General features: G+C 38.3%; 1 protein-coding gene across 2 annotated transcripts in view; it reads left to right on the top strand.

Annotated features, from left to right (window-relative positions):
• The first annotated feature begins 5,809 nt into the window (after positions 1-5,809).
• LOC145230309 (phosphatidylinositol 3,4,5-trisphosphate-dependent Rac exchanger 2 protein-like) overlaps positions 5,810-16,061 on the top strand; it is a 36,083-nt gene continuing 25,831 nt past the window's right edge. For both annotated transcript variants that reach the window (XM_080095701.1, XM_080095700.1), the window contains exons 1-10: positions 5,810-6,039; positions 6,108-6,212; positions 6,535-6,624; positions 9,209-9,313; positions 11,405-11,503; positions 12,068-12,229; positions 12,826-12,968; positions 13,512-13,663; positions 14,415-14,564; positions 15,727-15,868. In XM_080095701.1, the coding sequence (XP_079951827.1) occupies positions 5,935-6,039; positions 6,108-6,212; positions 6,535-6,624; positions 9,209-9,313; positions 11,405-11,503; positions 12,068-12,229; positions 12,826-12,968; positions 13,512-13,663; positions 14,415-14,564; positions 15,727-15,868 (1,253 nt within the window). In that variant the 5' untranslated portion in view covers positions 5,810-5,934. The remainder of the gene's footprint in view (positions 6,040-6,107; positions 6,213-6,534; positions 6,625-9,208; positions 9,314-11,404; positions 11,504-12,067; positions 12,230-12,825; positions 12,969-13,511; positions 13,664-14,414; positions 14,565-15,726; positions 15,869-16,061) is intronic.

The following is a 16,061-nucleotide window of genomic DNA, read 5'->3' as shown; positions in this document are numbered from 1 at the left end:
TTAACATTAGTAGCCAAGTTGTAGATATGAGTGTCCTGTGCATACAACTTTGTAACAGTTTTTTAAGGCAAATTGCATGAAAGTACTTTTGTTTGGTTTGTTAAATTTATTACAAATTTAGTTATGAAAGCTGCATACTTTTTGGTTACTAGTTGGTTAGACAAGTTTAAAATTAATAAAAATATCCGAAATACTGCCAAAATCTCTTACTACAAATTGGGCGACCACGAGACCAAAACGCCGGGAAATCTAAACGCACCTCACTCAGCTGGTCTACGGGGATTGCGTCTTTAGGATGTTGCCTGGATTTGCGCTTTGCCTTTTTGCCGGATAAAAGCCGACTTTGGTGCTGTAGAAACGATTGAAGTGATAATTTGTCTAGACTAGCCGACTACGACCGTGGCCCACTGTATGTGAATAAGTAACGTTGGGATTAAAAATATTTTAAGCGCTTGAAATATGATATTTCCAATGTGTAAAATGTAGGTCAGTTCGTGAACGCAAATGGAAACTAGTTTTAAGCAAGCGTGCCATGCCTTTTATTTCTCTCAATTCCACAACTATTAGGAGATTTATAAACGAGTATTGCTCTTCCAGCAGTTTTGTTATGAATAATCGACGTTTCGACGTCCAATACAAGACACCTTTTAATGCCATATCTTCAAAGATAGTTACATAATGTCTGGCAGCAATAGCATATATGGAGATCTGTTTTAACGCCACTTAAAGTATTACTGTTCACTACCAGTTTGATATTCCTCGTTTTTACTGTAGTTGTAAATACGAGCAATGTGGTCAAATTCGGGGACTGGGATGGTCTGTTACGTGAGAAGACACAGACTTCTTGCCAATGCCAAACGTATGCAAACCAAAACCGCCTTGCCAGCTGTCGTACAAACATAACAGTCTAAGGCTTCGTTGAAATGGCGTTTTCTTGTGATAAGGCATGAATAATGTAAGTTCGTCAAAAAGATGCTTTTGATGTGGCCAACCAGATGTTCCGTATATGATCGCTTTAGCATCGACCGGCATTTGGCAAAGCAGAGTCAGCGGTGGGTTAAAATTGCCCGCCCCGAAGGACTGGTTGTTTATTTTCGACTGGCATTTGTTGGACCTGTTTTATCGGACCGCAAATCCTTCGGGTAAAGGCCAGAAATTCGACTGGCCCTGTGAAACGATGCTAACACGCGAACTGTGCAATAACTGAACTGAAATTGGTTTCAGTAATTGGCGACAGCCCACTACTCTATTTCGGGCATTGAATTCGCTTCAATTTGGCATGATTTCAACGGAATGTTTCTAGCCACGTCTAGCGACAGCCAGTCGTTAATAAGGCTCCTCAGTGATTAAGGGTTTTTAAGTGAGATTTTAGAGTCTACAAAGGTCAAAAAATGTAGACAGTTTACAAAAAATACACTCAGTTTAGGAATATTAGCCACTGATCTGTTATGTAGCTTTTTCTAAAACAAAACCGCCAGAGATCCTGTATTTAGAAATTGCATCGCATATGAGAACCATTGAGCAATTTCATGATAAGTGAACTGCAGACAGTGCACACTGTTTTGACCTGTAAGGTTTCATCAGCAAAGCTGGGGACATAACATTGGCAGGCAAGGCTAGTACCGCCACAAATAGAGAACGAATTGCGGTTGTCATCACATTGCAGTAATAGTGAACAGCGACTGTGGAAACTTTGCATGTAGATGTATTCTAAAAAAGGAAACTCTCTGCAAGTGTGGCATTGTTCAGGCACACATTTTACTGCACGAATCTTGACCGAAATGTCAGCTTTAGGGTGTATGTGTGTGTGTCACTTAAGACGAATCGTGTAATCAGTTTTTGATGTCCAGACATGGCTTGAGTACAACACACAGCTCATGTAGCATCAGCTTAGTTGAGTCAACATTTATTATCGCCCTATAACGCACTGCATGATGCTGTTTCCGTCTCCTCTACCGAGCACAAGGAAACGTGCCACGCTCCAGTGAACACGTGACGTACCCATGCGACGTAAGCGTGCCGGTTGTTTAGGGTTCGTATTTTTGTTTACGTTTAACGTTTGGGCATCTTTCTGATTGTTTTGTGAAATTTTAAGTGGGTTTTCTGTTTACGTTTTTACCACGCTGAGACGACTTGTTCATTTACTTTCCTTTTATAACGCTTAGCAGCTGCTTGAGGTGATAATAGTACCTCAGATAATGAACATGGAATTTCCTGGCATTTTGGTTATTTCTATGTCTGATGTAACATGCTCATTGGATCCTTATTTTAACTAGAAAATATTAGGTCGTTTGGACAGAATTTGTTTACATTTGTAGAAACGTGTGGTTGAGTGTGAGCTATAAAACCAAAAACACCTGATTAAAAACTTTCGAAGGCCTTGCACAGTGAATACGTTACCAGTTCAAGTTGCCAAATGTGGTTAAACATTGATCATTTGCAGTTTTGTGATCGTTGAGTGCACGTAACCAACAAAACCGTTTCAAGTTTAAAACGTGTTTTTTTATTGGACGTGCTGTTGAAACACTGAGGTTTACTGTAGACATGTTTGAATCTTGTTATCATTATCAAGCAAGTAAACGGATTAAGCCTCATTACTTCAGGCTTAGATTTGTTGATATCTTGTTGTGACAATGTATTGCTACGAAATATCTTCACAAGTACAGTATAAGATGGTACATTTATGAACAAATGGTGGTTTTTATTTAGTGGTATCATAGTAAGGTGAATTTTTTGAAACAAAAAATCTAATGTTTTTAGCTGTTTTGTGTTGCAAAATGTAGCAATTGACAGAAATAAATTCTTCCATACAAAAGTTTTATGCTTGTTTAACTGTTTAACAAATGCTTGACATCAGAAATCGTTTGACAAGCCGCCGTTGATTGGAGCTTATTTAGCAGAGTGAAACAAATCGTAGCAGTACAATTGCGTTTAAAAGCCGGAAATATTAGCTGCGCAACGTTGAGACGTTATAAAGCGCGACAAAGTTAAGGGCACAATTAATGGATGAATGAGAAACGCGCTATAGCAACACCGTTACTACAAGCGTTATGTGGCAGGGATTTACATTAAAGGGTGAGGTTGGCGCATTAGGACATCGACACTGGCCGTTTCTGTTTGCTGATACTAGTTACGATTTAAAGTTGTGCGGATGTTTTCAATTTCATCCGTCAACACAGCGCGGTTTCCTGTCTGTTATATCAATGCGTGACAGTTTCCCTACCTCGGCATCCCTCTTTCCTTTGAAGCGTCCCTTTACACGAGTCCTGTTGAAACGTTGCCCGCTCTCAAACCAACAATCGCCGCGCACAAATTTCCCAAAACTCCGAGGCTGTGATTATGCTTGGACGGACTTTTAATCAGGACATCGGCTGTCCGGTATTCATACGAGCATAAACATTACTTGTGTAAGCTTTAATTGCAGCTCGTCGTACAGTGATGCAGTTTTCCTCCAACGAAACACATTCATTTATGCAAAGTAAAAAGTTATGTCAGACGAGAAAATGCGGCTCTGCTAAAACACACACAAATATTTTATGACAATGCCGTAAACCGCATGTGGTGTTTGTGTTTCCTATATCCGTACTTGTGCCGCCAAATTTTAAAAGCTGTAAGTTTGGCAAGAATATAATAGGTCGAAGTGGCTTGCATTTTTGTCGCAGGTGATTTGGAGCTCATGGGAAGGTTATTCTCGAAAGAATTCTGCAACACATGACATAGAAACCGAAGAGTTGTACATCTTTTAGGGGGTCCACAAACTTTCAATTGCACGAGTCTCATCTAGAACAAAGCTCTTTTTAGGTGACCTTACTGCGAACTTTTAACGGCGCATTAGTCGATAAGAGCGTTTATCAAACCAGTAGTAATACTTTTGCTCTTGTTGTAGCTACTTCTACATGTACAACATTTCAAGGAACAAACTTGTCAACTCATGTTTCCTGGGGTTTACTTTGAAGCAAGCTTTACGTACAATAGATCAAGCTGAAAATTGTAGGAAGTTTGTAGATTACAGCAGATTTAATTAGGCTAGTCGGTTTTGAATACTTTGCAGAAGTAGAAATTATAAAGTCGATCGCACATGCTAAACGATTAGTTTTGTTAATTAACTGTTGTAGTAATCATTTCGCTATGAATGTATTAAAATGCCCTCTGCCGATTTGATAAGGATTCGTAATGTTTGCAAAGACATGAAAGCATTTTCTTTTCAATTTTATTTCGAAAGCTCTGCTTAGGGTCGAACAGTTTTTCAACTATTTCAGGATAATGTGACCAGCAATTTAGGTCTGACTGGGAGGTTAATAGCAGTGAGTGAAAATAATTATAACACCGAGCATTCAGAGACTACTTCCGGTTATGATGCAGGTACATTTGTCAGTTGAAAGTTTAGTGCATTTATTGGTTCAAAAATTGCTGCCAAACCTTGATAACTCACAATAGTGTTGTTCAGCCTTTCTTTTTCTCTCCTATACATCCAGTTACGTCAGGACGTAGAACCGGAAGTGGACGAATCACGCTCTTGCATATTTTTCTCCTCGGTGCATCGCCCCCCCACGCGCTTCTGCTTTGTTTCTTTATTATGAGGAGCGGCTCCTAATTTTTTGTTTCTTTTATTCTCCCATAGGAAGCGGTGTGGGCGCTTTTTGCACGAAGCTGGTAAGTAATCTGCTGGTAGGCTACTTTACTCTGCTTTGACTTTTGAGACCATCTCGCTCTTCCTTAGGCTGTTTCGTATTTGCAATTTATGCTGTAGCTTTATATTGTCCAGCAATCAGCTTATTGTGCGTTTGTTCGTTTGATTTTGTCGAAACAATGACGCTATTATGAGTGATAAGGGATGTTTTCGAATGACTTGTTTTGTTGTTCAGCGATGGCCAGCTTGTTGACCAGCTTGCTAACCGGTAGTTGCTGGATTTTAGAAATCATTTTGTGTAATTGTTATAGCTTGTTTGTGTCAGTTAGAGCAGTCTGGTTCAAGACTAAGAGAAGTATTTGGTAGATACTTGGCAAAGAAGAAAGTCGTTTGTATTGGAGAACTGAATTTGCTGTTCTAATCGACTTTATATGTTTTGAGACCTAAATATTATTACCATAAAACGTATCTGCTAGCACTCAGTTCTAAATGTTTTAAAGTTTCCGCAAGTGCCAACGTTGGCAACAATAAGAATACAAATCAACACGTTTTTGCCGTCACAAAGAGCGCAAACGTTCTTATTGCCTTACAATAGATACATATTGGTCTGCTATATTTTGCGATGATGACCATGTTATTTAGGGATGTGCCTACTGCAACCGGTATAATGATTTTTGTATGCAGAAAGTGTTCGCGGGTCGCAATAAAACTACCAGCTGTCCGCATGCTACCCGCTCGCCAGGGTTTATATAACCTGAAGTTAAAGATTTCGGCAAAAGATTAGTTATCAATTAAAATGTTATCCAAGGTTCTGAATAAACCTAGTGTGATTTGTAGCCGAGCAGAGTTGCAGAAAATAGCCTGGTTTTGTAATTCTATCCGTACCCGCTTTTTCAGTCGGTCTATTATCTAAATAAGGTAGTGTTCAAAGAAAGAAGATCATTTAGTTAAAATTAAACACTTTCCAAAAAGAAAACGAGTAATGACCAGCAATCGCCCTTTTCAGATAGTATGACTTCATAATACGCTTTGTGACAGCATTTGCCTAAATCGTGCTTTTATAATGTTAGTTACAGATACAGTTCAATAGGAACTGCAGTAAGTTAATTGTGACTATTTGATTTGAAACAAGGCGATTTATTGTGTTATGTTTCGTTAAATGCTTTTTTGTGCAGAAAACTAGGGAATATACGCTCTTTTTATTACGACTAATACCTGTGACTACTTAATACTGAATTTTGTCACTGTTATGGATTAAAACATTTTTTAATTACGGAATATTGACCAAGAATTTATGGATCATAATGTCGGAGTCAATGGAAAAAACTATGAGAATGAGAACGTATGTTCTCAAAGAAATTCTCAAAACGGAAAAAGATTACGTGGACACTCTTAAGTTTTTAGTTTCGGTAAGCAATCAGTTTTCAGCTTGTTTAGTGAATTCAACCTTTTAATTTGTCACATGTGTTTTGGGCAGGTTTTTATGGAGAGACTTAAAAATCGCGAAGAAGATGAGAATGATAAACTTATTCCCGAAGGCTCTGTAAAGTTGCTACTATCCAATGTGGAGGAGTTGTACGCGGTAAACCCGAGTTTTTTTTTATATATAAGTGACCCGGTATTTATCTTTTTGTTGTTTGCACTATACCAGTTTAACTTATATCTCATGACAAGTAAAGATCGATATATTTTGCATTTTAAGCTGTAATTGTAAAACTTAAACGCGATTTTCGGCAAATAGTGTTTTAAAGTAAAATGCCATGAAAGTTGTCAATAAAATAATAGTAAATAAAATAATAATAAAAAACTACGTTCTAACTTTAATTATATGAGTAACATTAGATAGTAGCACAAATTAAAAAAATCGTTAAGCTTGACGACTAAACTGTTTTCTTATATTGTAGTTTCACCAAGAAATGCTGGTTAGCATTGAAGAAGCTCTTGCACCAGCACCAGCATACGAACAAAAAATCGGACAGGCATTTTTAAAATACGTAAGTATATTAGGGTGAAAAATCAACCCTAACAGTTGATACAAAAGCCTAGGACCATACTTTTCAACCTCCAGTCCGCGACAACTGTACAACATGCAAAAATATTATGCCACTTTACCGGCTACGGTTTTGCTATCGGGAAAAAATAGTCAGTTACTGAAAAGGTTAAGGAACATTAGGCTACAAAGTAGTTGAATATGTTCAGTAATTAGTCATTGCTTGCTTACATAGCCCAGTATGTTGATCAGTGATTCAGATTTTGCGTCACGGAAGCTGGGGGTGTACGACACTTGTTCAATGCTCGTCAGTATCTGTGCTTGCCCACGCTAACACAAAAACACAATAGCGCTTGTAGCATACGTCATGTCACATTAAGAACCTTCAGGTGCCCTGTACTTGTAATTGAGGCTTAGTCCGGACACTTTCTCAGCTGTGAGCCGGTAATTTGAGTTCTATGCATGGGAATTTGCCTGCCCCGGGTGATGTTTTGTTTATAACTTTTCGCTCAAGCTCAGGCGTTTGACGGAGGCGATTTAAATGCGTCCGGTAGCTCTCCCGTTGACTTCCTTTGCACAAGGACCGGGCAATTAGCTTCAATCAAAATGTATGCCTTATCTGGGACGCACTGTGCTCAGTTTGGCCTGCTCATGAGATATAAAGCAACAAGCTTCTAGCCATCCACTGCCTGTTCTGCAGCTTTACGTAGAACAAGGCCACACATCCGCCAAGCAATTGCTTCCGCCTCCTTGGACGCAGAATATGCACAGGCTATTCTGTGTCTGGTGTTGTAATAAGATTAGCATTTGTCGCTTTGTAAACGATATATTCCACTCCAGTTAGTATTATAATGTCAACAACAAGACTGACTGTTGCGTTTAGTATATCACGTATAAAACAAACCAAAAAAAAAATCTAAGCATCCTAAAATTCAATTAGTTTTAGTTAAGTTTCTGATATGTCACTATTTTATTTGGAGAGTAAGCTCTGATTCCACACAATACAAACTTACTATGGAAACCAGTTTGCATGTCAAATACTGTATCGGCGCCGACAACCGATACTATGTGCGGTATCAGAACAAATACCGATACCACTACAAACGGGAAAAACTTGCTTTCGTCAGTTGTTTCTGTAACAATGTTTTACAAAAGCACGCAGTCGCCAGTGCTTCGCAATGGCTCATCCATACCTGATGGTGGTTGTCCTGCCAAAATGCTGCTGTACGCGCTGTTTGTCATGATGTTGGAAACCACTTTGCATGTTCAAACCAAGGTTCGCCATTTCATTCCCAATTTAGCGAACCTCCGTTACATTAAAAACCCCTTGCGTGTTTAAACTAAGGGACGTCGTTTCTTGTCCGTTTTATCAAAACGCAGTTGCAATAGAAGCACTTCACTCGATCTAGGGGGCCGAGGTAGAAAGAACCAACGTCTGAAAGTTGTTGTGTAGTCGAATCGGTTTGATTTTGCCAGTTTTTTCTATACTGAGGATTCTGTCACCAACGTTTGAAAAAGAGAATAATGGGTTCGTTGGTATTGTATTTTCTGCGCTTAGTACACATGGTTACAGAATAGCTTGCACAGAATACTGCACTCCTAACGCCTAATAAGACCAAACCCTTTTTGCTGGGTAACCATTTATCTGATTTCAATAGTTGTATGGAAAACCCCTGTAGCCACTCGCTTAAAAAATACAACTTTGTGGTTCAATACAGTTTACTTTAAGATGACGCGGTCAAAAAACATAACGTTGCCGATTAATTTTCACTACAACTCCGTGTTAGGGCATTCACCTTGTTTGACACGATTTGGACAAGGTGCCTTTGACGTACTTGTCTTTCCCCTACAGTGCATCGTCCCCAACCTTTGCATGCGACTCAACGTCATATGTTTAAAGCGTTCCGTAAGCACACTGCTGTTTTCGCATGTAAACTAAAAATAGCTTCATTGAATGCGCGAAGTACGTAATTCTGCGAAAGTCCTTGTACAGTGGCGACTTCTGCTAAATTGACTTCGGCCGAAATAAACACAGGCGTTTTTTTCTGGAAAACCTAGCTTTTTCGCATTGACTCAACAGTCAATATTGAATATTGCTTGTCATGCTGCTTGCCGTGTCTATTCATTTTTATCGTTGGTGGGCGAGCAACGCATGAATGGGTTGCGCCGTAGAGCTGTCTATTTTATTGCAAGTCCGTTTAATCATTTATTTCTTAGTAGCTGTCACTAAAAAAGTTGATGATTTCAATTTTGATTAACCTGTCCACTTGGAGCAATTTCGCTTAAGTTTCTTGTTTAGAGACAAGACAGGATTCGAACTCACAACCTTGTGATCACAAGGCGGTTACGCTAACATCTCAGCCATCTTGGTGAAGTGTTTTAGCGAATTTTTTAGCAAAATTTTCACGAAAATACATTTGTGTGTTTCTCAAAATGTTCTCATTGTCAGTGGCATATCAACTCACAGGGTTTCACACAAACTAATCTGTCGTATTGATTTGTAAGCAAAACGGTGGTTGAGTTTTTTAAAGAAGTTTATAACCCAAAAACACCGTTCATGGCTGTTTATTTATTTGTTTATTTCACAGAAATCCAAATTCGAGGTATACGCCCCATACTGTTCCAATCATGAAAGGGCACAAAAGAAACTTAACGAGCTTACAGAAAATCAGGAGTTCCAAGGTTTTATCTTGGTAAGTTAAACTTGTTTTTTCCTCTTTCGGCCTGACTTTCGGAGTTGCTTATTTCCTGGTGACGTTTAGAGCGGAACTTCCTGGAATCATTAACTTACTTCAGGCTGGGTGAAGCCCAAGTGAGGGGCGGGGTTAACCCATAGTCTAATCTAACTCTGTTGCCACCCTAGCTTAAGCGTCGGCCACGATCTTAAAGGGTTCTAACCCGGGAAATTTGCCATGCTTTGTGGTAAATACGAGTAAAACGGTTTTAGACAGCGGGCAAAAGTGTGTCAATGTCTTTAATATTAAGTTCAGCTGCTTTGCCCAACCCACTTAGTATGCTCACACCTGAATTCATCTTCTAAAGGTGAAAATGGTACTTAGAACCTTGAAGGAAGATTTTATCTTAGAAATCTGCCAATGGGTAAACAAGATAAAACGGATTGAAAATATATGGCAATATATGACAATTATTTCATGGGAGTGCTTGGGAGACCGGCTTGATTCGGTATAACGCTTTCAATAGGCCTGTCGTACTATGATCAATTACCAAGAAGATTACAAGCCAGAAAATCATCCTAAAAGCCATACGATAGTCTTTAGACAAGGTTTTTCCTGGTTCTAGGCCCAATATCCTAAAAATAGTATAGATCGATGTGAAAAATCCGCGCCCAATTAAAGTGTGACCGTTGAAGCACTAATTGCGCCGCACTCTTTAGGGGCGTAGTTGGTAGTCGACCTTTGGTGCAATGATTTGTGGCATGCGCACCAAGCACGCCTGGAAATGCTAACGATTTTGACGAGGATAATAATCCGTCCCATTCCGACAATGATTAGCCGTGATTACATCAAGAAGGCATTTCTTTCCCGTTCTTGCACAGGCAACGCCTTTAATACGACTCTCTTAACTAAGTACTGAAGTACTGAGCCCCGCAGTACGTGGAATGGATATTTTTAGGATAAAACAATAGTGATACAGAAACCTTTTTTGTAAAAGAAAAACGTTTATGCTTCTTAAATAACGTTTTTGATTGCGGAAGCATTTATAGAACTCTAGTTACAACGCTTATAAGTTACAATGCGTTCAAATGCTATATTCCAATCACAAAGCATGTACAAAGCATTTACAAAAGGACGTAAAATGGATTTTCGTGACCTTTTTCACACGAAACATAGCGTTAGGTTACAAAATCCGGTCATGGTATGTATACCGTATCGTTTACGCGATTTAAAGGTCAAAATCGGTAGTTACCCACCTAGCTACGGACAGTGTTCACTTTCTAAAGCCCGGGGGCATAGAGATAAAGTCATACGTGACGTCACACGCTACACTGTGACGTTTCTATCAGCGCTTCCTGGTTTAACCTACTTCCTGGATACACTGCATAGTGCGTGTGCACAGTGCACCATCAAAAACCGACAGGGTTTATAAAAATGTCTGTTTCACCTAATGGTTACATGTTTTCAATGTACAAACTGTTGGTTATGTATTATATTATCACAATTCATAGGAATATCAGCATAAAAGATGAATATTTAGCTCGAATCCGAATCTTAAGTGACAAAACATTACATACACATTTTAACAAAAGAAAGAAATTAAGTTTAGTGATGAAAATAACGGCCCAAATAGATGAAAAAAGCGACATATATTATTGTTCAAACGCTTCGGCAAATGTTCATGCCATCATTAGTGATAATCCGTGTATACCTTTCCAGAAACAAATTAGTTTCACCTTTTACGACATAAGAGACATCCACCTTTGTGTGTTTTAACTGTCGACAAAAGATGTAAAATGTGCAGAATCTTATGTAAAAAGTCAGCTTTTTTCCGTCATCTTTATGACTTAAGAGTACTCTATCTTTTTTCTGCAGTTTACCTTTTCATCTTTTACAAACAAAATTTGCTGTAAAGTTTCTTTCACACACTACTTTCGCCGAAATATTTTTGTGCTTGCTTCGCCTACTTTTACCCCCAAATTATGTCAAATTTTTTCTTTGGGGTAAGTTTAGGCCTACCCCGTTATAGGTCATCTATTTTAGGAGGAAGTCTAAAAAAGTGTTTTATATGACAGCTCTTTCGGAAAACTGAAATATGTTTTTGTGTAGGGATGTCTTATGCTGGGAAACTATGTTAACGATGTATCCATGGAAGGATTCCTTCTTACACCGATTCAACGCATCTGCAAATACCCTCTTCTGCTCAGAGTAAGACTTGTGTTATCTTTTGTAAACAAGCTAGTGCTGTTGACCCTATGGCCCAGTAACATCTTCACAATGTGTAACTATTATAGGATTTAATACTTTCTGCAAGAGAAGTCAAAAAGACTTCCAACTTTTGGACACTCTACTTTTCGAAACAGCATACGTATTAACATTTACATGTCTGTAATGCATTGTACGTTGTTTGTTTGTTTAATTCATGCGATTTGGAAGAAACATATTTGATCAAGGTTTTTTTTTCAATGCCCTGAATTCCGGAGTCATTGCCCTGAATTCCGAAGTTAACTTTGATTAATCTATCAGTTTTGAAGACTTTTTTAACATTGTAAAAGAGTATTGCAGTGGTTTTATTTTTATGAAGTCAGTGAGGCCATGCTGCTAAAGTTTTTCACCTCTATAGTTTTGTGCACAGAAATCTCATATTATCAAGAATTTTGTGTACACTATCAACTACATTTTACATCATTCTGTAACTAATTCAAAAGTTTTTTTAACCTCGCGCCATTTTAACAAGTTTGCTTAATTGTATTTCGTCCATCCTTCTGCTAGGAATTAATGAAGAAAACGCCATCTGATCATGAAGATTACGAAGATGTAAAAAACGCTCTTAACCTCATGAAAGATGTTTGCAGTAACGTGAACGAAACGAAACGGCAGTTGGAACAACTCGAGAAGCTGGAAGACTTACAAGCCACCATTGCTAACTGGGAGGTATAATCAATTTCTGTGTTGCGGTATAATGCCTGTAATGTATAGTCCTTAGTGCATTTTACAATTGTTTGCTGTTTAACACGCTTTTTAGGGTTTTATTTCACAAAATTGTTATCGATTGCGTTTGAGAATGCAATTATGCGATGAACAAAACAATTTGGTCGAATCTCTATGAATATGTAGTCACTGGGGCAAAATTTGCCAAGAAAACACCTAAACTTTTTTGAGAGGCAAATTTGGCATATATATCTTCTTAGCCTTCTTCTTAAATATAGACAAGCGCATAAAACAACAGTTTCGTTAGACTAATGTTTCATTAAGCCCACTTCGAGAAACATTTAGTCTAACGAAACTGTCGTTTGTATACGCTTGTATATTTTTATATTATCCTAACGCCAACCTATTCTAAGTTTATAAGTTACTGCTGCCGGGCATAATATCAAGTTTATAGATCTCTTCTGGCAAATGTATTTTTATTCCGACGTTTTTACGCCCTATACAGGTCGCCTACATTTGCCAAAATAGCTCTATAAACTTGCTATTTAAAGTTAATGAAGTCATTGGAATAACGATATTTCATTTACTTTGTGCTGCAGGGTGCCGACCTCACAGATACTTGCACACGATTAATCAAACAAGGTTCTTTGTTAAAAATATCAGCTGGAAATATCCAGGAGCGTCAGTTCTTTCTCTTCGATCACCTTCTCGTCTATTCAAAAAAATCAAACACTTTACCAAGGTAAGTTAGCCCAAAACACCCCACGAAGTGTTTTTCATACTGGTGATTATATTGGCCGCAGTGTGCGAAAAAGGCTTGGTTAAATCGTAGAGCTGAAATTTTTGGGTATTAACAAATTTTTCCCCATTCTTGTTGCAAAACGAATACGTGTTAGGACGGACCCGTTAAATATGGGGTTTTCAACTTTTACGTTTATGGTGTATAGTTTATACCTTAATAGCTCTTGAAAATACAATTTAACTCTTTATGCTATTGCTATTGGTTACCCCAAAAATATGTTAAATTAAACCTTTATATTAAATTAATTTCCGTTGAAAATGTTTGTTTTGTATTTAAATGCGATGAATCCACTTAATCGCATAACCAATTCAAAAAGCTTTTTGTGCATACACTCGGAAGATTTTTTGAACATATTGGGACAGTTTACACTATTGGTGAACCTCTGCTTGATGCAATTAAACAGCGGTTAACCGGAATAAAAATAAGATCGGGTTCATATTTCGCAAACACAGCATAGAATTTGTTTTGTTCCCATCAATACAGGTTGCAAGCCACCGATTCTACCAAGTCTGGCACACTGCCCCGTAGTAAGAAAATCAAAAGGAAAAAGTCTGTGATGGACCCAAAGAAATGGATTTTTAAAGGCAGAATTTCTACGGAACTAATGGAAATTGAAAATCTCGAAGACGGGGCCTGTAAGTTTTCGGTTTCTGATTCATATTTAGGGGGAAACAAATGAAAATAACGCTGTAGACGAAAAGTCCTATTTTAGAAATGTTTTATACATACAGTAAACCTCGGTTAATCCGGACCCGTTAGGACCAAAAAATTGTCCACATTAGGCGAAGATCCCGATTAACAGATGTCGATTAGTTAAAGCCTTACCACATTACAAATCATTTGTACCTCAAGTGTTGTCTGAATTAGGCGAAGATCCGGATTAACCGAATCCGCTTTAACCGAGATTTGCTGTATCTTGACTTGTGGTAGAGTTGCAAGTGGGCCAAAAACTGGTGCCCGAAGTTACCCGAACCCGAAACTTCAACCCCGACAGTCTTGGCCCGAAACCCGACCCAAACCCGTGATTTTTTTAAAAAAGCCCGAGCAACGCCCGAAAGTTACATAAATCTACTACTTTGCCAATGTAATTTCAGGGCCCTATTAGGCCCGCTTTATTGAAACCTAGGCCCGATTCCAACTCGAACCCGACCCGAATAGCCTGGCCATACTCAAAATTCTGAGTAGTTTACTAGCTAATGTGTCTGTTTTTAGTTTTAGCCTCGGTTGGTGGTTCAGTAATGTTCATATACAAGACTCATGGCATGATTTGGATTAGTCAGTCATGACTGTTTCTATTTTTTGGAGTTTTGACCTTTTAACTCAGGATGTCTGTATTTTTTTCTTACATTGACCTTACCCGTTATTTTTGCTTCCCGTTCTGTACAGCGGATTTCCATTGCGGAGGCTACACCGTTAACAATGGATGGAAGGTTTTGAACGCGGCCAAGAACAAGTGGTTCGTGTTGCTGGCCAAAGACAAGGAAGAAAAGGAAGCTTGGCTCAATGAATTCATTATGGAGCGGGAAAGGCGAAGAAGTAAGTTGGACTTGGTGCTTTTATGTGTTAAAGACCATCTGTGGAAAAAATTAGCTGCTGTCATAACACCTGGTTCATATAAGGAACAGACATTACTCGCACTTGCTACGAGAAGTTCGTGTCAACCTGTTTGGCAATACAGTATAGGATAGGATCAATTTTCCAAGCTCTTTGCTTTATCGTTAATTCTTGGCAGCAGTAGCATACGCGGTAACAACAATTTTGTCAAATATTGACTTACATACTTGCCTTCAGTCTTTAATTCCGTCAACGCATTAGCATCCATAACAGGTCTTCTAAACCCTTGTTTTACAACATTTGTTAACCGCAAGAAGCCGTTTGATCTGGAATATTACATTGGAAACAACGTTTGGTTCGTGAAATTATTTGATCAAATTTGGATCCTGCGAGACAGTGTAGTAAACTTGGTCAAATCGTATGTAAATATACAAATTTCTCCTAAAGACTGGACCCTTGACCTCTAATATCGTCCCTGTTACTTCCTGTCATTGAACTTGTAGTTGGCACGTTGAACCCGACCAGTCTAGCCACAACCGAACCTTACGCAACAGCCATGTTTTCAGCTGGCAACACATACGCCCAGACATTTGTGTAAAGTATTCCAAGAAATACCGCGTCTATTTAAGTCGCATGCGTTAAGCACTACCAAAGTCCAACATGGATTTTGGCCACGTTTTATTCGATGAGTATTTGTTTCTGGAAAGGGCTATGCCCGGTAACGGATTCCCAGCAGTTTGGGGGTAATTTACTGGGAAATGAACATTCCTTGTGTAAAAAGGTTCAAAATTTGATGTGAGTTTTTAGGGCAAAAAGTGTTGGTGGGGCAAATTGCCCTGGCTAAAACCAATGGGAATTGCAAAAACAAGAACTAGTTCCCTGCAGACAGTGCACACTGTTTCGACCTTTCAGTTTCTTGTTTCTTTTTAGATTATTAAGCAGTTAAATAAACAGTCAAATCCAAAACCTAAATTGTGAGACAGTGTGAAATCTGTTTCCCAAAGTGCTCTTCGATTTATTTTATTAATTTCCTGCATCTTTGTCTACTCTATTACGAAAAAGACCAAAAAAACATTTTTACCAGAAGATATGGATTAAAGTTGGTTTTGTTTTTGTTGCATGAACGGTTTATTTTTTATTGAAGGCAAGACGAACATTGACCAACGAGACACCATCGATGTTATGCACTGCAAGGGCAGACGAATATATTATAAAGCAACGCACCAAGGTTTAATCAAAGACCGAAAGTCGAAAATGAGAGTCCACCCTAAAGCCTTGCTTGGGAAGTAAGTTGAAAATTTTTGTTTTACTTTTTCTATTTGAATAAGGTTTTAATAATTTTAAAACGTTGACTTTTCTATTTGAATAAGGTTCTAATAATTTTTAAAAATGTATTTTCTACTTAAATTAGGTGCTGATAATTTTGAAATAGTTAAATATCAAAGTAAGTTTACATTCTCAGCGCAAAATCTATCAAAA

The sequence above is a fragment of the Phallusia mammillata genome, chromosome 5, assembly GCF_965637545.1.
Source record: "Phallusia mammillata chromosome 5, kaPhaMamm4.hap1.1, whole genome shotgun sequence".
Classification (NCBI taxonomy): Eukaryota; Metazoa; Chordata; class Ascidiacea; order Phlebobranchia; family Ascidiidae; genus Phallusia; species Phallusia mammillata.
Note: the sequence above shows the minus strand (reverse complement) of the source record. Positions and strands in the feature narration are given on the sequence as shown.